Source organism: Sceloporus undulatus, chromosome 3 (assembly GCF_019175285.1).
Source record: "Sceloporus undulatus isolate JIND9_A2432 ecotype Alabama chromosome 3, SceUnd_v1.1, whole genome shotgun sequence".
Taxonomy (NCBI): domain Eukaryota; kingdom Metazoa; phylum Chordata; class Lepidosauria; order Squamata; family Phrynosomatidae; genus Sceloporus; species Sceloporus undulatus.
Window position 1 is genome coordinate 160045771 of NC_056524.1, and position 27490 is coordinate 160073260.

General features: G+C 37.8%; 1 protein-coding gene across 1 annotated transcript in view; it reads right to left on the minus strand.

Annotated features, from left to right (window-relative positions):
* PARG (poly(ADP-ribose) glycohydrolase) overlaps positions 1-27490 on the minus strand; it is an 81010-nt gene that overhangs the window by 8316 nt on the left and 45204 nt on the right. Inside the window, exons 10-14 of the mRNA XM_042459661.1 lie at positions 21114-21193; positions 17858-17918; positions 11005-11080; positions 7061-7208; positions 1004-1082 (exon numbers count right to left, since the gene is read on the minus strand). Of these exons, the coding sequence (XP_042315595.1) occupies positions 1004-1082; positions 7061-7208; positions 11005-11080; positions 17858-17918; positions 21114-21193 (444 nt within the window). The remainder of the gene's footprint in view (positions 1-1003; positions 1083-7060; positions 7209-11004; positions 11081-17857; positions 17919-21113; positions 21194-27490) is intronic.

Consider the following 27490-nt stretch of genomic DNA (forward strand, 5'->3'; position numbering starts at 1 on the left):
TATTTTCTGTATTATGCCAAGATTGTGAAAGCAACATATCTTTCAAGAACAATCCTTTCTCACACTTTCCTTACTCTGCACTGAAGCCGTAATTCTTAACTAGGTGATACAGCCAAAGAAATTAACCAATCACTGGGATCTCTGAAGGAAATGTACTTTATCTCTGGCAATTACTTTGATATTTTGTGCTATGACATAACTCTTATGGACTGTATTAAGGCTGTCTATTGATATCCTGGGGGGGGGGAACCCAACCCAAACCCCATGTTTCAGAATTGCATTTAACAAACTATGGCAGATGTCATTAAATAAATAGGAGCTAAGACTTCTTTGCAAGGAGCAGAATCAAATATTTCTGCACATGAAATGATTTTGCAAGCAAGAAAAAGTAATTATCATAATCATGAAATCTGAATCAAACCAAGCAAAGCTACTGCTCCTTCTACTGCTGACAGACATGGGGGCACTCATGCAAGTCATGACCATGATAATGCTGGTTAAAATTTTCTTTGTCTGTGACAAAAAACCAGATTTTTTTTCTTATTGTGTGCACCTTCTCTCAGAGATAGGCCACATGTAAATTCTGCATTGCTCTTCAAGCACTCATCAGATATGCCTCAGAAGTGCCCCAAAGTCCTTCCCCAAAAGGTGGAAAGATGGATCTAAGTTCCATTATGCAAGCCTAAATGTAGCCTAAAACATAAGGTGTGAACAAGCAACAGGATCCTGTGTATCACTCTTAATAGCCAGTACAGCTTGTGAGTAGCATAGGACCATTAAGAAACAAGAGGAAAAAATAATTAGCAGATGAGGAGAACTCCAAGGTTTGCAGAAGTATCGTACTAGAAAATTAAGGTGGCAGCTTTGTTTGTGGTCTCATTTGCATTGTGCGATGTGAATCTCAGTCATTTAAAGTGAGCTTGCAGTACTGTACAGAATTGAGGAACTACTATCAGGTTTCACTGGTGAAAATATCAGAGGGACTAATTTCCAAGAATATTACCTGGGTGTTTCATCTTCATGGCTCCTGGCCCACCGATACGTTTCTGCATAGCCAGTATATTCACTGTATTGCTCTGCACCTGAAATAAATTGCTAAATAAATTATACAACTCATTTCAGGAGTCTCTCTCCTTCCTCTATAAAGACATTTTCCTTTGGGATACCTGTGCAGGCTTCCATCAGTGCTAACAGGACAGGGGTCAGAGAAGCAGAGGTGGAATGTGATCAAAATAGGGGTGTGTATTCTGAATGTGGAACAAAGTAGGCAAGCTCTATTACCAACAATTTTCCTCTGTCTCCTCCTTACAAATTTTTGATTTTACAGTACTGATATTGTGACTCTATATCAAAAATGAAGTCTGCAGGCCTTACACGCGGGAAATAGGCTTATCAAGATTCAGAGTGAAGGAAACAAATTTACAAAAGTCTAGTGTGCAGGTGGAGGGCAGCATGGAAATGCGAGAAAAGTGTTTGGTTAGCAATATTGTAATTCACTGACTGCCTTGTTGGAACAAAAGGAGGTTGTCATGGTTGATTGGTATAGAAGGCCAGGAAAGGTTGCACTATCTAAGGGCCTGGAAACTGCAATGAGCTCAGAATAATCAGCTGTTCTTTCATACAAGACAGACAAGAAAGCAAGTTTCCTTCAAATTAAAAACAACAACAATAACAACAACAATACATAGCAGTGTCAGAGACACAGGTTAGAACGTTCCTCAATGCTAACAACTCAATTTTTAGTATGGTCAGTGATGAGCACCAAGCAAAACCAAACTGCTAGCATTTTGCATATAAATTAATGCTGCATATATAATTATTATAATTCAAGGTGCGGAACTGGCTTCATGTTTATTTAGGTTCATCAGTGGAATATAAAACATCATTTTAAATATGAATTGTAAACATATTGAGTGCCATGCTTTTACCAAAGCATCCGGGGAGGATTTTCCTCATTATTAATATAACAGGCCTTTTATTAAAAACAGCTTCAAAATAAAATTTCCTTCTTTGAATTTTTCAACTCTGTCTCCTTAAGCCCATCTTATTCGTCATGCAGAGGTTTGCTGTGTAAACATGTAAATGTGAAGAGGAGAGACATCTCTAAACATTTGGTAGGAAGTATGCTGGAAACCACACTGACGATGGCTCTCTACCACTCATCTTCCTGAGTGTGGAATATAAATGTCCCATTCATACCTGTTGTGTGTCTTGTTACTTATGTGTCTTGTTACCACCTTTGGAGATTATTATTATTTGCTCTAAACTTAAAACAAGAAGCTGTAGCTGAAAACCAGCCCATTTCAGAAATTCATATCTGAACAGGGGTTAAAAACTAGATTCTATGTCCAGGTCTAAACATTTCCATTATATCACCATGGTTCTCCTTCACAAATTATCAATATTTTGTTTTACAAATCCAAATATTATATCCCACCTTTCAGACTTCCAAAGCCTACCTTTATGTAATACCTATTAACCACATCCAAGATCATAGGGATTTAGTTACTTAGAATAAATTTGCCTAACGCTACTGATTTCTCTGATAAAGTAGGCAATCACAATACCACTTATTTCCTGAAGGAAATACAAAGAAGAGTGAGAGTGGGAACCAAATGTACAGTAGAAAGAGAGAGTGTGTACAAAAACAAAGGTAGGTTCAAGCCTTCCAAAGTCTAAAGAAAACTGGCTTTACAAGGCATGAACTTCTATTGTTATTACGGTACTCACCTTTTGGCAAAAGCATAACACCCCAGGTAACCATGCAATATACTCGTCCTTTCCTGATTTAATTAAGATGTTTCTCATTTCTCTTTATATCATGCTTGTTCTCTCGGCCAGATAAAATAAAAATCCTTTCTTCTCCAAGGCTGAAATCCCTCACTAAAGCCCACATTATTTCTAACATCTTCATGCAAGCTCCAAAGGGGCTCAGCTGGCAGAACAGCTTGAATACAGTGGACAAAAATGCAGTAAGGCACATAACATATGAACAAATATGCCAGTTTTCAGTCTCAGGTGGCCAGCAAATTCATTCTGGGAAAATTGCTGTTAGGCCCACAGGTTTATCTATGTGTTATGAAGCAGGATACAGAAATAGTGCCAGTCTTCAAGGTAAAAGCTGCATGGTCCACAGATCACATTCCTCATACTCCCATTGTAAGAGATATTGCCTCTGCGTCTTAATCTGTTTTAATTGATCATGGTCTTATTTATATGGTTTTTATCTGTTATAATTTTATATTTGTAGGAGGGAGGGTAGGGGGGATGGGGGGAATAAGGGAATGTTTTTGTTATTGTTTTTGTATTGTATTTGATTTTACTGTTACCCACCTCAATCCTCAAAAGGGAGAGGCAGGATACAAATAAATCTATTATTATTATTATTATTATTATTATTATTATTATTTATGCATTTCTTTTCAAACTCTCTACAAAAAACAAAAACAAAACTCTGATCCTCTATGGCTGATAATTATCTACAAAAGTTAAATGCTTCAACTTTTCTTGATTCCACTCATACCAAAGTCCCTTACTAAAGGTAGACAGGTGTTGGTATTTGAGATACTTGCATGGGTGACCCATTAGTCAGAAAGCCAGGAACAGTAATTTTGCTTAGCAATGGCGAAGGACTTTTGAGGTACTCAAAGCACTTAACATGTATCATCTCAGTAATCTCTATCACAACCTTATACGGTAGGTTAGAACTATTATGGAGCCCTGGTGGCGCAGTGGTTAAATGCCTGTACTGCAGCCATTCACTCGAAACCACAAGGTTGCGAGTTCAAGACCAGCAAAAGGGTCCAAGCTCGACTCAGGCTTGCATCCTTCCGAGGTTGCTAAAATGAGTACCCAGACTGTTGGGGGCAAATTAGCTTACTTGCTAGTTAGCTTACTTGCTGTTCACCGCTATGATCTTTGGAATAGCGGTATATAAATAAAACAAATTATTATTATTATTATTATTCTCATATTGTAGATCAGGGACAGAAAGGGGGTCGCTTTCTAGGAGACTGCCAATGAACAGATTCTGTTTCACAGGAAGGAGCTAGCAAAACCACCCCTGAGTATTCCTTTCATAGAAAATCCTATGAAATTCATTGACTTGCCATGTCGACAAGTGACTTGAAGTCACAACACACACTCACGTTTACTCAGAGGCAAGAGTTCCATGAAGCTTATTATCAAGAAAGCATACCTAGAATAGGATTTAGGAGAGCAGCCATGGGCCTAAATCCCCCCCTTTTTGGTCTCACCTATACTAGATCCACCGAATCCATAAAATTTACATAGGTGTTGACTTACAAGTCCCCACTAATTTAATGCATTTATTCTAATTGAGATAACAGTAAAATTTAGACTATAGTTACTAAACTGCAGTAGCTATAAGGGAGCTATCCAAAATGAGGAAATTCACTTCATAAAGGCAGACATTTGGATATTAAAAAGTGAGCACATGGAATATTCTGTGCTGTATATACAATTCTTTGTTATATCTACAGATTTACTACAGAACAGATGCAACTCAGTGAGCAGTCTTGCTGTAAAAACTGTAGATGCAACATGGCCATGAAAAACCAGTATGATATCCAAATATGTAACTAACCTATGGTAATTTTCATTTTAGAGCCTTGTTATTAACTCTAGCTCTCAGGCTTAAGATAAATTTTCGGATTATCTATGCAAGTATCAAAGCAAAACACCAGAAAACAGCTCTAATTTCTAATATTCCCTCTTTCTAATTCGTACATTGGAAAATGATTCTGCTTATGTTTTTTGCATGACCGATTTCATATTCGTTAGTGTGGTGATCTCAAGCAGATGTTGGCCAATTGCAACAAATCTAATTTCCTTCCAATTTCTCAGTCTCTTGTCCAAATTTCAGCAGCACACTTACATCCATTAGGCCCAATGAGTCAAGATGTATCATCGAAAGATCGTAATTTTTCAGGCAGATAGCTGAACACAGCAGAGACTCACTTAAGCACAGAGATGGAAGTAAGCCAAGAATCAAATGAGGATGATGAAATGGCTGTTTCCATTAAGGGAGCAGAACATTGCATCACAGATATTAATTAGAAAGCACTGTAATAAAGTAAAGTGCACTGGAAAAAACCTTGAAAAAAATAGTATCTTCCTCTCAGAAATAAAAGCATCAATTTTGGATGTAGAAGTCATAAACGGCTGTTCATTTTTACCTTCAAAATGTATCACCAGCTCTTTCTTTCCTATTATTCTTTTAAGAATCTGAATACAATGTATAGCAATCTACTTATTTCTGACTTTCAGCAAGTAACCTATACAGCTCAGATAATTCTTCAGTCATTCCCCATTTTGGTTGAAGCAAAATTCTGAAGCTTGAAAACATTCCTGTGGGCTACAGGCTAAGCATTTTTTCACACACACCTGTACATACACAATCACAATTTTTCAAATCCTATAAAGATACCATGCTGCCCCATCTCAGTTATGCTTAAAACACCAAAGTGATAAACAGTAGCTTGAAATCAATATCCTATGGATTCTTTCACCATCTTCAAGTTCTTCTGTTTATTGCACAGAAAACTTCTCCTTTATCCACACAAATTTTAAGCCTCTCAAGAAACACAACTGATTTGAGGAAGCATTTGAAAAATGTTTAAGGGAGCTTATTTGATAACATTCTTTTGTCAGGTTCCTAATTTAAACCTTAGAAATGGTCTGAAATACATCTCAGGAGTCTCTGAAGAGATCCATATGCTGAAGCCATTTTACATATTCTGTACAGTGAATTCATTCAGGGGAAAAAACACTGCGATATACTGAGCCTGTTCTGAAGATCGGAAAATCATGCTGAAGATTTCTAAATTGATTCCATTTTCTAAATCAATACTTAAGAGTGAACCGTCATACATACTACAAGTTCAAAATGACTAATTATGCAAGGAAAATCCCATTCTTCCTAAGACTAGAAATATCTATGCAATGTCCCTCTGAACTGCCACCATCCCTCCTGCTTCCCTGAATCCTCTAAGCACTTACAGTAAGCTTCATGACAACCAAATAAGGGTGCTTCTACTTATGTATCCATCATCTGATTGAAGAGGAGAGGAAACAGCTGAATTTGAGTTAATCAAGCAGCAAATGGGGTGTCAGTGATTTGTCAATGTCTCTCAGTCTAAATCTTAAATAGCCTACATTTCAATAGACAGATGCTTTCAGTGACCACAAGTCACTAACCATTTCCTGTACGCTTTTAATTGAATTACAATGCTAGTCAAGACAGATGAGAAGGAAAAGAAGGGGAGAATGAAAGACCAAACAGAACTCACAAACCAGAAACTGAGGACTGCCCACCCTTCATATACTAGATTTGAGCAGTCTATATTTGGTGGTGGGTTCATTGTGAGAAATGCAAGTTAATAACCAAGCCAGGAGAAAAGGTTCTGTCTTCTGTGCAAACTATTTTTTCAACCTTCCAAGTCACAGGCTCAAGTAAAGCATACATTTGAGAGATATGCTGCAACATTTTTATATGCAGTGCGCCAGCACCATACATGGGCACACTACACGCAGCTTTCAGCTTACGTGGAAGCCGCACAACAATTTTCGCTGCCCAGAAAATGCAGCTATGTAGCTACAATGGCACCATCCACACAAACCAGGTATTACATAGCATAGAGGAAGCCCAAAGTTTGCAGAAGTACCACCTCTCTCCTGACAATCCAATGAGAACAGGGTGTGCTGAATGACCATACAATTCCAAAGTTGGTTGGGTGGTTACACTGAATTCTCCTACGGATTGGTTATCTCTTTGGTTGCATTTCAAGAAGGTACCTAAGCACCTATAGAATTTTATTTATGACATTTAAAAAATGTCACCCTTTGAGGCAGCTGAAGCTACCAGAGCTTCATGGGTAAGTAGAGATTTCAAAAAGAGTATCCTGATCCTGATCTATCCAATACTACACTGACATTGGATTATTGTTTTTTAGCTAGTGCTGCTGTGAACTCAATACAGTTTTACAGTAATTTGGCACTAGCTTCACATGAGGTGTGAGAGAGATTTATAAAGACCAACCTGTGATTATTAGACACTCATTATGATCCAGCACTTCAGTAATGAGACGAGATACAATCAGTTCTGGGTTGATTAAGAAGCGAATTTCTTCTTGTACCAGTCCTGCACCAGTGACACCACCTCCAACAAAGCGATTAGCAAAATCAACCTGATAGAAAAAACATTTTTGATTTTTATGGACATTGTAATTGTTTCCCATTCACCCCATACCTTTCAAATAAATTAAGACTATGTTGCACACATGATCAGCTGTAATTCTTTTGGGTTTTGATTACTAACGTTTAAGCAGTGCCACTATCTAGGCTGAGCCACTTGCACTATATTAAAAGGAAACGTTGTTGTGGAATCTTTATTAGATCAACCAAAAGGCATAAAATTAATCATAATTTTGAGGCCTACTGGCGTTCTAAGGAGACAAAGGAGATAATACTAGTTGTTGTAATGCCTTCAAGTAATTTCTGACTTATGGCAACCCCAAGGGTTCACAGGTTTTTAAATTTGCTTATGGTCACCCAGTGGGTTTCCATGGTCGAATGGGAAATCAAATTCTGATCTCCAGAGTCATAATCCATCCACAAACTACTATACCATGCTGACTCTCAAGTGTTTAGGATCAGATAAATCTATCAATTTCATTTTCTCCCAGGTTTTCATTTCTCCAGACCTTTGTTTCATTCTGCCTCTTCATCTATGTATTTATTTTTAAAGACGCAGAAATCCCACCCCCACTCTCCTTTCCACCTATATATATTGGCCATCAGCAACCTGTTCTTGGTCATATTTCACTCAGTAACTGAATTGTATCAGCTCTTTTCCATCCTCAGAGATTTCTACATCTTACATTATCTGAAAAGCATGAGCGTGCTTGTCCATAATGCAAATAACATATTATTGGGCAATGGCAACCCCTACATTCTTTAATTTTGGTACCAAGCAACACACACAATATACATATAATCAGTGCTTGTTATCTGTTTTCAATAATGCTCTGTCTACTTTATGAGTCCCAAGGGTCTCTTTCTTTAATCCTTTGATTAAAAAGAAGAAAAGGAGAAAACCCTGATTAAAGAGAAAAGTAAATCAGCCTCTCTCCATACTAAGGTCATATTCAGAAGTTCTTCTATGGGTGCTAAATGAGGTGCAGTGGATTGCTAATGGGCAGAGAGAGTGTTTGATTATGGTTCCTTGCCTATGGAGTGTTTTTCTTAGGGATTCTGGCTTGGTGTGCATCTCGTCATTTCTTTGGTACCTGGAAATATCCTTTTAATGTCCCATAATTTTTTAAAAAATTTAAGACAAACTATTAGAATCAGGAAAGGTTTTTAGCTACTTTTTCTGATGTTTTATTTTACTTCATGTAGTTCTATATTTTATTGTGTTATTTTAATGTAGATTTTTGTATGCATGATAAATTGGACTGAAATTCAAGAAATACATCTATTAATTAACCACAAATGACTGAATTGTTTGAAAGACAATGGAGGCTACAGTGAAAATGTCAGGAGGCATCTGTGGGTGCAGCATTGCTCAAAACATGTACAAGACTCAGGAGAGAGCTCTTTTTAATATTTAGTCTCAGTTTGTCCAGGCAGAGGGATTTGTTTTGCTTATGCATGATCAGAAAACCAAGTAGCTGAAATGGGATTGACAATCACATCTCTCAGGTGATACTGCTCTGAGTGCATTCAATGCAAATTTATACAATACAACAAATGCATTATAAAATATTTTCCCTCCCTCCCTCCAGGACTAGTTTTGAGTGGCTTGGGAGGATATTTAATATTGCTTTGTGATTTTAAAATGCATCTTGGTTTTAATACATGTTTCAGGAGAAAATATTAACACTGGAGAAACAGCTTTAGGTTTAAAAGAAAAACATGAAAGAAGAATTGCCAAGATGACTTAGGCCATTGCGCTCTTATCTGCCTTTAAGTTAGAAATACCCAAACTCCAGAGATGCAGATATGAAAAATGGATTGACCAAGGTCATGGAATAAGAAATGGAAGTAGCAAACTGCAGAGCCTTTCAATTGTTTCCTAATTAAGAGACCCTCCCTTCTTCTCACTTATAGAGCAGCCACTGCCTTAGCCATTCATCAACTATAAATATAATAACTGTTAACTAAGTATATCCATTCATTCTTCATACTGTATCAGTGTTCAATGACTCTAATGAGAGTCATTATATAAGGAGCTGTATGAGGACAAAAGGTTGGCACTGTCTCTTTTCTCAGAATCAAGCTAATCTAATTCATGAGAATAAGCCAACAAACTCTATCAGTAAATGGATAAATAGTAGGAGAGACAATAGAATAAAAATAATACTGTAACCATGTAGCTATATTTGTTATTATCACTATACTAATAATACTATGAATATTTTCACGCACATTCCACTCATTTTGGATCTGGCCAAAATGTAACTACTCATACATAATAAAAATGTCAGCTACTCATACAGATTAAGTTTCATAACAGTGAAAACCACACCATTTGTAGACACAGATTTTCCTGTACTTAACCATTCAGTATTCTTGTATTACTATGGATGATATCTGACTCCATTGCTTGAATGAGATCCTCCTGCTAGTTACATGTGCATATGTGTTTTAAGTAAGCTGCTCCCACAATATACCTCGTCTCCAAAGGACAAACAATTGCCACATTAAGGTTACTCTAGTTAAGCATGGATGCTACCTCTTATTTTAAGGGTATTTCTATCTTTTTTATTGTCTGGCAATTTCAAAGCTTTATAGGCCACTTCTAAGATTACATTACAGACTACTGCAATTCACAACATGGTTTAGGTAGAAGAGTTCCCAGCTCCTTTCTGTATCATACAATAATTACTCATTTAAGTTATTAAGTTCCATTTCATTCTAACAGGTGTAAAAAGTATGGACATCTGCAATATTTGACTTTTTTATGCAAAAGAAAGAAAGCACGGTACAGCTTAGAATAAAAACACAGAGCCTTGTGACATATTAAAGACTAGCAATGGCATATACATTGTAGTTTGTGAAATCTATCAGATGAATAAGGTGCCATAAGTTTTTCTGCTGGTTTTATTGCAACAGCTGAGATTGCTACTTCACAATCTTTCATTAGAATTAGAGTACATTGTTTGAATTTAAACCATTTTCACCCAATAATAGCCTGTGTGAATAAATGTCTGGAAAGGTGCTCTAGGAAAGCATTCTTACAGTCAATGAAAACCAAAGAAGGGCACAGTTGTGTCTTGCACAGTTCACATTTGCTTCAATGAGGGCTTAGGCAGAAGACGGTTTCAGACAATTGTGCCCCAAACACCTAATTGCTTTAAATCCTACTACTCTGGCATCATGAATTTGCAGACTGAGACAAACAGGGCAAAATTATTAAACAAACTGTAAACAAAACATGACACAGTACTTTAGATTGTATTTCAAAATCAAGTTCCCTTTTAGCTTAATTTTTAAAATTCCTGTAGATAGGGGAGAGATTGATTCTTACCAGTCTGTTTTAACTAACTAGCTCCTGAACCAGAACAATTTCACTAGCAGGAGTGAAAGCTTCCTGAACTGCTGAACTGGATGGCATAGTATCATCAGTTAAGAAACAAAAATAATATAAACAGAAAATTGGCAGGCTGTCACTTTCATACCCTGAAAGCCCTGCTCTTGTCACTCTCCAGTCTCTGTCTGACCTGAAGAACCTGGAGCAATCCAGGTCGTATGATTGTCAATCAAAAGGTTTTTCAACAGGGCACACATGTGGAAAACAAGGTAAGCTAGAAACAAGAGACAATGTTAAGACTGTCAGAACAATACATTCTGCTGTGTCTGCTACACTGCATAATAACTCCCTACTTTTGCACAAGCTAGGGCATAAGTGAGTTATTCTGCTAAAATAAAACACAGGTCAGGAGAATTTTAGCACAAATCTAAGTTTGATTATACTCTTACCTGTAACATCCCATGCCCATTGTTCTCAATAGTACCTTCGTATGTGACATGCAACCTTGACATTTTTTTCTGAGATCTGTAATCAAATATATACACACAGAAAAGTAAACACATGATTTTACTTTGTAAGAGATGAATGAATTTTAATGTCTATTTACAGTAAACATGTTGCATATTTATAAAGATATCTATTGAATCAAGGAGGTTTACATAAATGTTGACCTGCCATTCAGTTATTGATTCAATGAACCCACTGTGGTTTGGACCAGTAACTGGATTTCAACCAAAATGCCTGCTGCAAAGTCAGTTTACAGTTCAGTCCCATGAAATGTCAGAGCAGAAAAATAGCAGAAAACTGTTATGCACCTACTGTTGATTCAATACGCTAAATACAAACCATGTATTTGCACCCACTGCCAACTGTCAGCTTGAACTGTCACTGAATATTCTCACACAAACGAAAGAAGTTTAAAAGGGCGTTGGTGGGTTCATAAACAGTAGAAGAATAAAATGAAATAAAGTCCCACGTGCTGTGTGATAGTCCAAAAACTTTAATATCTTAAAAAGCCCAACATGTTTTGGCCTTGTCACCAATTGGCCTTCTTCAGGAGCTATTACTAGACATTTCTGGAGTTGCAATTTGCACCATCATCAAAGTGGACACTGTGTATTAGAAGGAAGGGCCATAAAACACACTGTGTAACTGAAGTGTCAATCTGGCCCAATGGTCTTAATGAGTATACTTCTATCATTCTTATTAAATGTAGCAAGAACATGAAACCAGTGAGTTTACTTTGGGGGGGAGGGTGGCACTTTTTTATTTCTGAATTTTCATCATGCAGACCATGAACTGTAACTTTTTTTCTTTCAGTTTTTGTATAGTCAGATGTAGTTCTACAAATGCCCACTTGCTGAACCACAAAATAACAGTCATAGAAAGCATGCCCACTATCACTCAGACAAAATTGTTAATGAATGATAAAAATAATTGGCATTGATGCCACCCGAGAAATTCTTAATCCGTATATAGTAACATTACTGATATTACTATCGAATTCTATAGTAAAATTAAAGAGATCACAGGACAAATTTAAATTTAATTACATTAATTACATCCAGACACTGATCTCCTACTCCTAAACCCACTTATTTTCACCCACACTTGAACCTGAACCAAAACTAACAGTTTTCATAAAGCGACTTTCTTCCCCAAACTGGAATATATCAACATTAATTGTATTACTAATTCACAGGAACTGCACAGTATTAAGGGAAGCTTAACTTGTATACTTTAAAAGCATTTGGCTACTTAGTCTTATTCAGCTGAATGAGAAGTATAAAATTATCCAGATCTTAATGCATAATTAGTTATACTAAAACACTTGCATGAGTTAGGGCCAAAATAGATGGCCCTGAAGGGGTGGCTTGATGTCACCCCTTTGAATGCCAGGATGGGGCAGCAGCAACCGCACGCCACAGCCCCAACCTGACTTTTTGCTGGCACAAAAAGTATTGCAAAGTGCTGCTCTATTTTGAGCCAGCAAAAAGCCAGGTTTTCTGGTGCTGCACTGGCTTTGCAGCACTCTTGTGGCATGCACCGTGTAAATGCTGCGTCACCATAGCGCCACAAAGCCGCCCCCGTGTGGTTGGGTGTAAAGCCGGCTTTGCGGTGGCGCAGGAGCACATGACATCTAAACGGTGCGCTCTGATGCTGCCCCATGCCAGTGCACTGTTTTGCCCCTTGGTGATATTCAGAAAACAATACAATTATATTAAGACACATGTAAATATTGAAAATGAAAAAAAATGCTAATTTTGTAATATGTAATCTATGTATAAAAAGTATACAGGCCTATTTTTTCAGAAGCTCTTTGACTAGTAAAAGGCACTTTTGTTAAATGGGTGAGAGGGTGAGGGCTGTTGGATTTCTGGCTACTTCTGCAATCCTGGTATAGACCTCTATGTCACACTGCATCTATTTCCACCGGACTTCTCAATCCTCAGGAGAAAAAGGGTGGTAGTGGTTACATGAGGTTGCATTGGGAAGGGAAGGTGGGAAAAAATCATCCTTTGACTATAACTCTGTTCAGTTCTTGAAGGGAAGGGATCTATGCTATAGGTCAGCAATCTAGGATTCTCTAGATCTATTCAAAGTAGTGGTTCCTGGATTGGGGCCAGTCCTAAAGCCATAAACTGCTGGTGCCTGGTTTCCTGGTACCAGGAGGAAAAAAAACCCACCTGTAGACAACAGGTACAGATATGATAGCAATTATAATAGCAATAGCAAGTTTATTTCTACATGCCTTATCAGTGCACTTAAACACTCCCTAAGCAGTTGACAATATGTACACTAATTGCCCCCAACAAGCTGGGTACTCATTTTAGAGACCTACGGAAGGATGCAAGGCTGAGAGGACCTGGGAGCCCTTGGGATTGAACTCACAATCTTGTGGCCTGCAGTACAGGCATTTAACCACTGTGCCACCAGGGCTCCCTGATGCTAGTATCTGGCACATTGGGGAAAATATTGCCAGTCCCTCACATCAAGTAGCCTGAGTAGAACTGCTCTAGAAGTAACATGGTTTCTAACGCTTAAGACTGTATTTAGGCATACATTGTTAAAGCTGTAATCTTATGGAGGCTTATTTGAGGGTAAGTATTACTCAATAAGACCTTTTTTTCATTAAACATGCGCTTCAAGAATTTGAAGCACACTTCAAAACAAAGTACACTGACCAAAAAGTATTCCTTAACATTTAAGGATATATCCTGCTCTGATCTAAAACACCAGGTTATATTTCATTTTAGAATAGTCCAGCCTCACACAATTAGATATTAAGAACATGGCGGGGGGGGGGGGGGGAGTTTTCCTTCTGGGTTTCAGAATTGCTATTTCAGCACATGAAACAACAATACTGATAACATAAATGTGAAAAACAAACAAAAGTAACTCTTGAAAACCTACAAAAGCTCAGCAACAAAACTTCACACAATACAAATAGTTGAGTCTCCTGCATTTTTTAAAAGCCACTCAGAATTAATTCTAGTTTCTTCTAGTTTTCTAAACTAGATGCAGCTTCAATAAATTACAAAAATGAAATTCTCAATATGATACATATTTGCTGTTTTACCTCCACAGCTGTGCTAAAAGTGGAGTATTTTCTTGCAAAAGAAAGAAAAACAGACTCTTATAAATTGACTGTGACATCATTATCTCTAGAAACCCATCCCTCCATAAAAGGCAGAAGAAGATTTCTCAAGCAATGAGTACCAAGGGAATGTAATGTCAATTCCCCTCCTGAGTAAGTACTTCCACTAAGAAATGGCTTCTGAAATGGCATTTCCTATATGCCCTTTAGGGTTTGGTTGTCCATTTATCATGCACTAACTAGAATATAGTTGAAAAATGGCAGGACTGAGAAATTTCTTTTATGCCATTTGCAAGACACAGAACAACATTTCTCATTCTGCTGTTTCTTTCATAACAAATATACATTTGTCATTTTAGGCAAGCAAAAGATGTAAGCTTTAAAAAAGTAACTGTATACTGTTACCAAAGTATGTGAATCAGATGTCAGACATAGACATTCACTTATGCTGTGTACATGTATGTTCATGTGTACTGCATACATGTTTCTACATGTAGGCTCATTCAGGCTCGTGGAGGGTACTATATCACTTTAACAAATATAAATAAGCATAGGAAAAGATTCTAGTGAAAGTTCAACAAATATAAATAAGCATAGGAAGAGATTCTAGTCAGATTACGTCTCCAACTGAAATGATAAATTAGAATATGATAGCATCAAAATCTCACATTATCTTCTACAGCCAATTCTAAGCAATGAAACTGTTATGACAACGAGCCAAAACAGACAGCCCTGAAGAGGCAGCTTGACACTGCCCCTTTGAATGCCAGGTGGGGCCTTGGCAACCACATGCCACAGCCACAACCCGGTTTTTGCTGGCACAAAAAGAAGCAACAAATTGCCTCTCCTTTTTGAGCCCGCAAAAAGCTGGCTTTTCTGGTGCTGTGTCGACTTTGCAGCACTCCTGCAGCATACAGTATGTAAATGCCGTGCCACCACAGCACTGTGAAGCTGCCCCTATGTGGTGGGGCAGGTGGCGTGACGCTGGCTTTGGGGCATTAGCATCTAACTGCCATGCTCTGGTGCTGCCCCCAGGCTGGCGCAAAGGCACAGTGTGTTTCACCTCAAAGCTTTTCTATTTTTTGTGGCTTACAGATTTATGGGGTCATCACTGCATTTTTAGCAAAAGTGCTTATAACTGAGATGCATGGAAGATGGCCAACATTTCTGAGAAAAAATGTTACATTTTTGGGTGGACAAAAGGAGTTGGTAACACACCACAGAAGCTGTGGAAAGACATCAAAAGATGTCTGGAAACAGTTTTGGGATGAATGGGGGGGGGGCAAAAATTGAGGTATAATGCAAATAAAACAGAAATACTACAGATAAGGAAATGAGAAGAACTGGGTGGAGTCTTGCATAATATCTCACTCATGTTGAAGGACTAAATGCATAACTTGTGAGTCTTTGTGGATTCAGTGCTATCTGTGGAAACACAGCTGGAGTTAGTTACTCAAACACTTCCCACTGACTCTGGTAATTTGTCAGTTCCACCTTTCCCTGGTGAAAGCTGACCATCCCAAACCACCCAGTGGCTATCATGCAATCAATGTAAGTCTGTCTTTAAAGATGTTTTAAACAGCACTATAGAAATGTATAGCGCTATAGAAATAAATACAATAATAATAATAATAATAATAATAATAATAATAATAATAATAATAGTGTTTTGGAGGTTCCAGCAGGAGCCAAAGACATCCATTTTGTTGCTTAAGAAGGCTGGGTGATCAGGATAGGCTGCCTACTTGGTATCAGATACATTGGCTGTCAGTATATTTCCAGGCCCAATTTGAACTACTGATAATTACCGTATTTTAAAACTTAAGATCATACACAGAGGCTCAGCTTCTATGTTACCAGCAAGATGGGCTGATAGACAGAAAAGACAAGGCCTCTTCTGTGATGTCTGCTACTAAATGCTCTGCCCATTATATGCTCATATCTTCCCTCTTATTAAATGCATTCCTTCTTTTTAAATAGCCCTTCAAAATCTATTAATGCCTGGTGGATTTCAACTGGCTTTGTTGTTGTTAACTGCCCTTGAGTCAACTCCGACTCATGACAACCCTGTGGATGAGATATCTCCAAGAATCCCTATCCTCCACTGTCTTGCTCAGATCCTGCAAGCCCTTGCCCATAACCCCCCTCATCAAATCCATCCATCTGGTCTGTGGTCTTCCTCTCTTTCTTCTACCTCTATCTTTCCTAGCATTATTATTTTTTCTAGTGATCCATGCCTTCTCATTATGTGTCCAAAGTATGATAGTCTTAACTTCATTATCTTAGCTTCCAAGTAGAGATCTGGTCTGATTTGTTCAAGAATCCATCTGTTTCTCTTCTTGGCTGTCCATGGTATCCTAAGTACTCTTCTCCAGCACCACAATTTGAATAAGTTGATTTTCTTTCTGTCTGCTTCCTTCACTGTCCTGTTCTCACATCTGTACATGGTAATCATAGGATTGGAAGAGGCCACAAGGGCCATCCAGTCCAACTGCCTGTCATGCAACTCTCAATGAAAGCATCCCCAACAGATGGCTGTCCAGCCTCTATTTAAAGACCTCCAAAGAAGGAGATTCCACCACACTCTGAGGGAGTGTGTTCCAATGTCAAACAGTTCTTACTGTCAGGAAGTTCCTCCTAATGTTGAGGTGGAATCTCTTTTCCTGTAGTTTCATGGGAATACAATGGCCTGAATGATTCTGACATTAATGCTCAGTTGTATGTCTTTGCTCTTCAATATCTTGCCCAGTTCTTTCATAGCTACCCTTCCCATTCCTAGTCGTCTTCTTATTTCTTGACTGCAGTCTCCATTCTGGTTAATGTTTGATCCTAGATACGTGAATTCTTTAACTATTTCAATTTCCTCATTGTCTAGATGGAATTTGTGTATTTCTTCAGTGGTCATTATTTTTGTTTCCTTTATGTTCAGCATCAGATCTGCCTTTACAGTCTTTGACCTTCCTTATTAACTGTTCCAATTCTTTAATGTCTTTTGCTAATATTATGATATTGTTCATATCTCTTAGGTTGTCAATGTTGCTGCCTCCTATCTTAACTCTTTCTTTTTCTGATTGCAATTCTGCTTTTCTTATGTTTTCAGCATATAAATTAAACAAGTAGGGTGATAGGATACAGCCTTGCCTGACCCCTTTACCTATTGGGAATCACTCTGTTTCTCCAAATTCTGTTCTGATGATGGCCTCTTGTCCTTGGTACAGATTCCTCATCAGGACTATCAGATGTAGTGACACCTACATGTCTTTTAGTGCGTTCCATAACTTTTTGTGATCTATGCAATCAAATGCTTTGCTGCAGTCTATGAAACATTCAACTGAATAGACTCATTATTCATATTGTGATATCAACTGCTAACCCCTTTTAGATGTTTTATATTGCTTTAATCAAAAACAGTTTATGTTTTGTTCCTTGAGCATTTTACTTTGTGAATTGTCCTGGAGATGTTTCATTTTGGAAAGCAATGCAGAAACATGCTTAAATAAATAAACTTGAATTTAATCTATACACATTTTAAAAAATCAAAACACTATGCCTACGATCTAAGAAAAAAGCAGAACTTAACTTACATTATGATATACTTTTCAAATGCCTTAAAAAAAATCTGGGCCTATACCATTACTTGGATTTTCAGTAAAAGTTTTAAAAGCAAAGCAAAAACACCTCAAAAGAGTCTTTCTAAAACTGACCTTTCCCAATCAGGAAATTCCTGTAGACACTGCCTTGTAAATGTCACCAGTCCGGTGGGTTCTGCAAGGAAAACATGTGCAAACAGATACACATTATTCACTGTAAAATTATTTTTAATTATTCAATTTCATCCAGAGAGAAAGGCTACGACAAACAGCTTAGAAATCTAGAACAGATGGATGGGAGGAAATTCTGGAGTGCAGCAGAAAATTATTGCACTGATAGAGTCAAACCTAACAGTGTAAAGTTAAAGCTAAAATTTTACACACATTTTGGTGGGAATAAGCACCACATAGCACAGTGGGCCTTCTGAGCAAATACATATGTGATCGTATTTGATAACTTATGTTAAGATAATAAATAAATAAATAAATAAATAAATAAATAAAGTCAGGACTATTTTATTCCCCTGGGAAAGATGCGTATTTTGTGCTTTGATATAATTAGGCTGACTGGTTCTCTAAACTAGCAAAGGACTCTATAAAAAGCATTTAATCAGAGTCTTCTTTCCCTGTTAGAAGTTATAAAGGATTCAAAAGACTTGATGAAAATTTTGCTTTTGTTTGCTTTTTTCTAAAACAATGCTCTTTGCACTGATCTTATATTTTACCACAAGAGAACTGTCATATTAAAAATTAACATTTTACAAATTAATTATTCACCTTCAAAAGTACAGCTTCTGGTTTTTAGTGACTTGGAATAATGTTACAAGTAATTTAATTCCTATTTATAACAAAACATTTGGGGATAAGATACTTAACCTCTATTAATGTAAAGGATGAATTCCTACTACATTATTCATTAAACTAAAAAGAACCAAGCCACAATTTTGCCTTCTTGTAAAGAGGCTACAAGTTACTTGTTTGTTAAAAACAAACAAAAAGGAAATGTAAGCATTTTTGAAACACTATCTTGTTTCCACGCTCTCATCAAAGATCTTGCTGAAGGGGAAGACAAACTGGGCCCCTCCAGTTGGACTGCAATTGTCAGCATTCCTCCCCATTGACTATGCTACAGTCTCACATGTCTGGAGGGCTGCACTTTTCTATTTTGTTGCGAGTATTTATATTTGTATTCAATTTTTCATTGCATAAGTGTTTTTGTGGGGGGCTGGAGAAATAAACACTATTTGCACTTCCTGAAAGACTTCATAAGAAAACAGACTATTGATTCCCTGAATGCATACAGTAACGCAAAGATGGAAAACATACAGTAATTCAGTGCAGCATTATAATAACAATTACTACTGTAAATTTTAAATACTAAAAAAATCCTCCCCGTTTTATTCACTTTACATGTAGTGTTTATATGCCCACGTAGAACCAAACATTCTCAGGATGCAGTAGCATAGCTAGTATATTTGACACCCAATTCTGATCATTTTTTTAAATACCCCTCTCCAGTTATCTCACTTCAACAGCCTTTTTTTGGGTCTGGCAGTGTTCTTGGCCAAGTGGGAGAAGGAGGCAATTCTCTTTACTACCCGGCCAGCAGAGCCACCAGACCTGGAAGGCAGCCCACTCCCCCAGTGGCTGCAGGTGGGCTACTCCTGCTGCCCCACAGCCTTTCTGGGTCTGGCAGAACTGATGGCTGGTTGGGAGAGGGAGGAAACTCTCCTTACTATCCAGCCAGCAGAACTGCCAGGAAGGCAGTTTAGTCCAGCCAACACACTGGGTGACACTCCCTTCTGAGTTGTCATCCAGTGTGATCTATGTCCCCTACAGCCCTCTAGTGAGGTCCTTATCAGGGTGCCTCACACAACAGCAAAGGTTAATACAATAAAGATTTAAAACTTCTACTGTATTGGTTTTTTTAATCTGGGCTATTGTGAGTTACCCCTGAGAACCTTTGCCTGTAAGTGGGCAGGGGCATCGCTAGGGTGATGCAAGGCTAGTGGACTGCACTGGGTGAAAGCCCAGAGGGGGATGAACACTCAGTGAGGCAGTCACTCGTCATTCATCTCAATGTCTCTTCACTACTCCCACCATCAGCCAGGCACCTCTACAAGAGTGGGGAGGATGCCCCATTGCAGAGTACTGCTGTGCCCTGGGGGACTGGCAACAACATTTCTATTATTTCACCTGGGTTGATAAAAAGGAATAACAGAATATAGTGTCACATATAACTTGATGGCATCAGAATCTACATCCCCAGATGACATTATTTAGCAGTTTCATGTAGATATTAAATACTATGGGAGATGAAACAAACCTGTGAGACCCTGCCTTTGAGTCAAACAAGAAATGCCCCGACAGCTCCTAGTAGCAGCCATTCAAGTATAATAAAGACTGCATGCAAAGTGTAGAAATAATCCAGTTTGATACCACTTTAACTGCCATGACTCAAAGCTAAGGAATTCTAGTTTGTTGGGGTACCAGAGCTCTCTGCTAGAGAAAGCTAAATGTCTCACAAACCCACATTTCCAAGAATTCCATAGAACTGAGCCATGATAGTTAAATTGGTGTGAAACTGGATTATTTATGCAGTGTGGATGCAGCCTAGGTAGCTCTACAGTAATGCTAACATTTTGCAGCTTGGACAATCTTTCCAGAAAGATATTGTGAGCCACTGGGGGAATCAACAGGCTCACATTACACACTTCTTTCTCAGAAGAGTTTATGTCATAGGGAAACCAAAGCAATTTCACAATGAAAAATCAGATCTAGAAATCTTACTCAGGAGCAGGACATTATTTAGCTGTTCATAGATGTTGAAAAGTGTTCTGGGTCCAAAGAATGGACTTTTTTTTTTTGGTTTTATGTGATTGCACCAAAGTTGCCTATAGGCAGTACCTGAGACTGCCTCCTCAGTCTGCAACTACACTGCTGAATTAATGCAGTTTGACACCGCTTTAACTGCCATGGCTAAATACTATGCATTTCTGGGACTTGTAGTTCTGTGAGACATTTAGCCTTCTCTGTCGGAGCTCTGGTACCACAGCAAACTACAAACCCCATGATTCCATAGGACAAAGTTATGACAATTAGTGTCAAACTGCACTAATCCTGCAGTGTGGCAGCAGCCTCATACAACAAAGCATCTCCCACCTCCTGAACCTAGCCATTTATTAGATATAATGAGCCAAGGGGAGTAAGCATATAAGTAACTTAGCCAAGTACAGCCCTACAAACTGAAAGTTAACCAACAACATAGTACTCAGACAGTGGCTTTTGTTATCTCCCTGGGCTGATTTGCCATTTTCCCCTCAAAATATAGAGCTACAGAAGAGCCCATAGATAAATAAGATGCATTTACTTTTTTCTGTGACTTTTCTGAAGTAGCAGAAAAGGGTTTTCAGTTTTTCAGGCTTCCTAGGTGAACGTCCTTCAAACAACCTAAGAAAAACAAAGAGTGAGAGGATCATTTGAAAGTCATTTACTACAGGATGCAAGAAACACTGACCAACATAATTTAATTAGTGGTCGAAACAACTCAAACGTGATTGTTAAGAATGCAAACTCAAGTTGATATGAATCATAGATTCTCCAGTATTAGTACTAAAGTATAAAGAAAATGATGCTCTGGTCAAGTTCTATAAGTCAGAGGTCACTCTGGACATCATATCTTTAGGAACAATTCTATTGGCTGGAAATAAAATATACTAGAAAAATGGGAGTATCCCTCAGGGATGAGTTAGACATCTGCTGAGCATTAATGATTTCATTTGTGTGTTACTTTCCTGGTTTAAATTACAACCACTAATTCAAATCCCTTGCTTTGAATGATCAGGAAGAAGCTGTAATTTTCCTGTTCATAAAAAAGGAGTCATGGTCTCACGTGATTAGCTCTTCAGAAATCGGACTGTTCACATGAACACACATTTGTATCAGCCAAGATATGTGTGTTTAGCCATAAACAGTGACATCTGCATTGGTTTTAGTGGTAAAGAATTTAGAATCTAATTCTTGAATTATCTCATCCCCTCAAAAATTACTTTTATTGATTTGCACCTCAGTGACTATGTTAGAGAGGAAAACCTGACTGCATCCTTCAGACATTTCAATGCTTGAGAAATAACCCATTCCATTTTCTCAGTGCATTTTAAAGCTTTAGAGGGGAAAAAACCCTCTAAAATTGTCTAGTGTTGCTTAAAAGGAATTCTTTTGTAAGTATCAACATAATAGACATCATCTATTTTTAGTCACTAAGGGAGAATGTACTTTTATATAAAACCCTCTTTTTAATGCATGATCCACTTTCCAGAAACCTGCATTTATACTGCTTAATTTGATTTTATATAAAACAAAAATCATTTTTATGGGTTACATATAAAGCAATTTGCCTGAAGCAAACAGTTGCAGAGATTTCAAAAGCATCATGCCTCAAGGAGCATGTTCACTAAAAGAAGCCAAAGATGGTAAAAGACCTTAAGGGATACAATATTCACTTATGAAAAGTATTCCTTCTTAAAGTACTGAAATGTTAACTGGGAATGCAAAGTGATGTAACAACATCTAGCTAATTCCATTTCGTAGAAAGGAAGAAAAGATTTCAGGTGAACATGCACACACTTCTTGGTGAAGTCATGTTTTCTACCATGAAAGTGTATTTAGTTTTTACTTGTTTGACTTTCATGAAAATGGTGTGGTAAAAAAAAAATGAAAGTGTAAAAGATTTTACTCAGAAAGATTTATTCAGTTAAAGAAAAGGGACACCTCATAGTTTAGATGACACAGAAAAGTACAAAGTTATATCCAGTGCTTTAAAAATAAGATGAAAAGTTTACTTTCCAGGCTCTCAGTGTCACTAAAGCTGATGAGACAATTTGCTAGACAAAGCCACTGCTACTATGTGGAGAAAGGAGAAGCTGCCCTGCAGACAACAGCAACCTGTGCCTGGCACCCATGCCTCTAAAACATATGTACGAAGAAACGACACACATACACACAGATGACGCAGACATGTACACAATACGGAACCTTACAAAGCATGTGTCAAGAGACATAGCAATATGGTGAACAAAACAGCCTTATGCACATAAACCATGTGTTGCTGGAAAAGAATTCTGGAACTGTAGGGTTCCTTTTGTCATAGTATAGTGGGCAACAGGAAAATGACATTTATGTCATATTAGCTAGTGTGGTGCAGTGGTTTGAGCATTGGACGATAACTCTGGAGACCAAGGTTCAAATCCCCACTCAGCCATGGAAACCTACTGGGACACACACTCTCAGCCTTAGAAAGCCCCATGAGGGTTACCATAAGTTGGAAATGACTTGAAGGCACACAACAACTTATCAGTTGCACTGAGTTACAGAAAATCAGAATCAAAGTACAGTCAGCCCTCCAAATACATGGATTCTACATCCATGCATTCAACCATCCACTGCTTGAGAATATTCTCTCCCCTCTTCTCTCTCTTTCTCTCTATACTGTACACACACACACACACACACACCCCAAAAGCAAACCTTGATTTTGCCTTTTTATATAAGGAGCACCATTTTAGTATGCCATTGTATACAATGGGACTTAAGCATCCATGGACCTTGGGATCCACAGGGTCCTAGAACCAAACCCCAGTGGATATCAAATGCCCCTTGCAAAAGTGCTTTGGTACATTTTATTTTACACAAACATTCAAATCTTACATGCACCTGACATTTGGACAACATAATTTTTAGAGCCAGGAGAAGCTGATGCCATTTGCCCATTGGAGAAATCCATGCCTCTTGGACACTTCATATCTTATATAATCAAAGGCTGGTAATATACTTTAGGATGAAGCAGTTATTCTTCCTTTAGCTATGGCTGGCCCTATAAGGAGCAGAATTTTTCTTTCAGAGTTTACATCATTGCTCTTTCAGTGGTGCTGCCTTACTCTTGAGCATTCATGCAGGTGAGAACTATGATTTTTATGAATTCTTCAAGGTGTGTCTATATGGGGAAGCGCAAAGAGTAATGAAATATTTACAGTTAAGATACTTCACAATTCAACCGTTCTATTTTAACTAGCATAATGTTTCTGAGAACAGATTACAAAGTAAAGGCCCAGCCATGTAAGTTCTTTGTCAGTAAGATGACATGCAAAAGTGAAGTCTTACATATAAATATTGTACAGGGTGGGACATCCCTGATAGCAATGCACATAATCTCACTTCCATACGTTTGCATAAAGCTCAAAATGAATGAATAAGGATGAAAGTCATATTAGCTTTGAAAGGGAAAAGCTGAGCAATTAAAAAAGTAATTGATATTTTGAATGACAAGAATATAAATTTTGCAACCCATTCCTCAGACCAATAAGCAATTCCCTGATTGGAATTCAGATAATCAATTGACTAATGCAAGAATATAGTAGAGAAATACATCTTTTAAAATGTGCATCTAATTATACGGCAATAAAAGCAAAGACAATGCTCAGCAAGCCCAATTTCATATTATAGTAATTGATACATTACTTGCAGTTCCATATTTCTTTTTAACATGTCACTTATGGTCACAGAAAGAAACAGGTATTATAAAAAGTATTATAACTGATATTTTTATTAAAATTGTCTAATATGTACTATAAGCAACTGTACTGGGGAAGAATAGCTCCCATATAAGAAAAGGAGAGGAATATCCATTTTGGCATTTTTTTTCAAAACAAGTTTGCTAACTATTTCCTTCTTTTGCTGCTGAAGAATAGGGCAGATTATGTTTCCCATACTAGTAGTAGAGGACTGATTTAGCGGTTATTTTTCAGCTGCACAGTATTGGTATTTCTTCTTTTTCTAAGTAACATTTAACTACTGCCTTTCACATCCAGCAGTGGATTAGCCAGTTTATTGAGCATAAAATGAATGTTTCAGTTTACTATTATTACAAATTTAAGAGACAAGAGAATTTCCCACTACCCAATTAGATTTTGTGCTTTCTGATGAGAAAGGTTCAAAGAAGCTTTAAACAATGTCACACATAAGGTGCTGTGGAACACAAACCCTTGGTTATGACTGCAAGTATTTTCAAGTTAATTAGGTAAATGAGCTTCAGTTTGTCTATTTACATAGAAAGTAGCTTAGAGGTTTTGCAGTCCCACAGCTGAAAGTTTAAGGAACACACCTCAACCGTTTAACCTCCAAGGCAATATCTTTTTATATTTACACTAGCCAACAAAATGTCAAGTGTAACATCACTTCTGCTCAATAAAAAAGCTGTATTGTTTTATCCACGGGTGAGTTCTTCATGAACTTAATCAGAGCAAAACTACTATCTCCCCACCATGTGCATTAGCTCATGTGAAACAATGATGCTACTGTGGATGTACAAACATTGGATGGGCCAGCACTGTATCATCACAAAACAGCATTTCTCACATGGTTTTCAGTTGATGATGATTTCTTACCCGCCTCTCCCCATGGATCGAGGTGGGAACAACAACAATTAACAGACAAACATCAGTTAAAAAGTTAAAACACAGTAAAACACACATCAATTTAAAAGGGACAAATAAGATGTATATGTATCAAAATAATCCAAATTAAGCCTGCTGGAAGTCTGGTCTTTAATGCTGTTTTGAATTCAGACAGCATATTCAGCTGTCAACTCTCTTCCAGACAGTCATTCCATAGTCTAGGAGAGGTTGAAGAAAAAGTCTGCTGTCTGACAGTTACCAACCTAGTCTTGGCTGACTGGAATAAATGTATGCCAGAGGACCTGAGTGCATGGTGCAGATTATATGGCAGGAGACAATCCTGCAGGCAACCTGGACCCAAACCATGTAAGGGTTTAAAGGTAATAACCAATACTTTGTACCTTGCCCAGAAACTAATTGGCAGCAAGTGGAGTGATTTTAATACTGGTGAAATATGATCACTCCTGAATGTCCCAGTAATCAATCTGGCTGCCATGTTTACATTTACAAGTACATGTACTTATAAAGCATCATGTACATCGGTAGCACTATGTAAACAAACAAACAACAATAGTAGTAATAATTATCATAATTTTTGAATTGGATGAAAATTTGGGTTGACAAAATATTAAGAAAAAACAAAACTATTAATTCAAAAAAGTTGTATTCTAAATATCAAGTTATCACCTTTCTTTCCCAAATGCAGCAATTTCACTCCCTTACACAAACCCAAGCATAAATTATATTAACTCCTGCAATCTCAGGCTATAAAATCACAGAGAAATAAATAAAATGGCTTATAGGTACTTCCTTGATATCATGAGGAAGTCATGTCTCACAAGAGAAGACAAAGACTCTTTACATGGAAAACTATGGAGTAAGAATAGCTGGCAAACGGTGAAGTGGGTGGAATATGAAGTTAGATCCCACAGACTCCACTCAAACTATAGTGAGATTTGAAGTTTAGTGTGCATGCCAGTGCTAGCACTGAGGGACTATATGTGAAATGTATGCTATGATATAATCTTAGAGTATAACGCTTAGACACAAACCATTCTGAGGTAAAGGAAAATGTCCAGAGATGTATACATGTACACATGTTCTATGTAAAAAGATAAATATATCATCCCTCAGTGAATTTTGCTGAGCTACATCTATAGTTCCTATTTCCACTTGAGATTCAGCCCCTATGAAATAAAGTCACATCGAAGCCCAAAATGTGTTTTACACCATTCAAGAGATGCATAAACCCTTCAGTTTGCTGAAAACCAGCCACAAATTCTTATGGCTATGGAGGCAAAAAGTGTACTTGGGAAAGTTTTTGGGAAATTGTTGTGCTGTTTTAAAAAACAGTTAGTTCGATCTTTGCCAAGCAGGTAGATATATTTTACAGCAGCAGCTACACAGTACTGTGCTACACTCCAGTAACTTTAGCTAGAGGATCATCTAATTATCTCTAGGAATTATTGCATGTCCTTAAGGACCTAATTTTGCCAATAAATACTTGATGGTACTGTCCCTTCTCTACTCATTCCAGGTACATATCCATTTAGACCAAGTGTGGTCAAAGTGCAGCACTGCTGGAGACTGAAGTCCACCAAGGCTGATTTTGCAGCTCTAGACTCCTCTAGATTCATGGACTGAGCTTTTTCTGGCTAAAAAGGGGAGAACCGCCCCTCCTATAAGCATCTGGGAGCAATATTTTACCTTTTAAGCAGGTTGCAGTGTTCCCACCTCCCGCAGCAAAGAATACTCATATTTTGAAACCAAAAGTGAACTTCTGGTTGGCTCCTGGTCCCAGGAGAGTTGCCTGTCTCTTGTCTTAAATATTTTCCATAACCCTTAATTAAGACTAGCCAGAATAGGACCCTAGACCCTGGAATTTCCTTGTGCTGCTGAAAAACAAGTCCTGTGGCATCCTAAAAAAGAAAAAAAGTGTACAGTTGGCCCTCCACATTTGCAATTTTGACTTTCACGGATTTGATTATTTGTGGTTTTTATTAATATGTTCTCTCTAGAAAGTTCTAGCTCCTCCAGCACAACTCTGCCAGAAGCTGACCATAAACTGTGATAGAAATTCCTAGAGAAAACACTTCGCTAGGCGTTTGTAGGTCTTCCAGTATTATTCTGTGATCAACATCTAGCAGATGCTGATCATAAAGTTGCTCTGAAGGACCTGGGGATTCCTAGAGAGGTGTTCTCTCAGGTAAAAAAAATTGTGCTTTGTTATTTGTGGTTTTTTCACATTCATGGGGGTCCTTCACCCCCTAACACCCGTGAATGTGGAGGGACCACT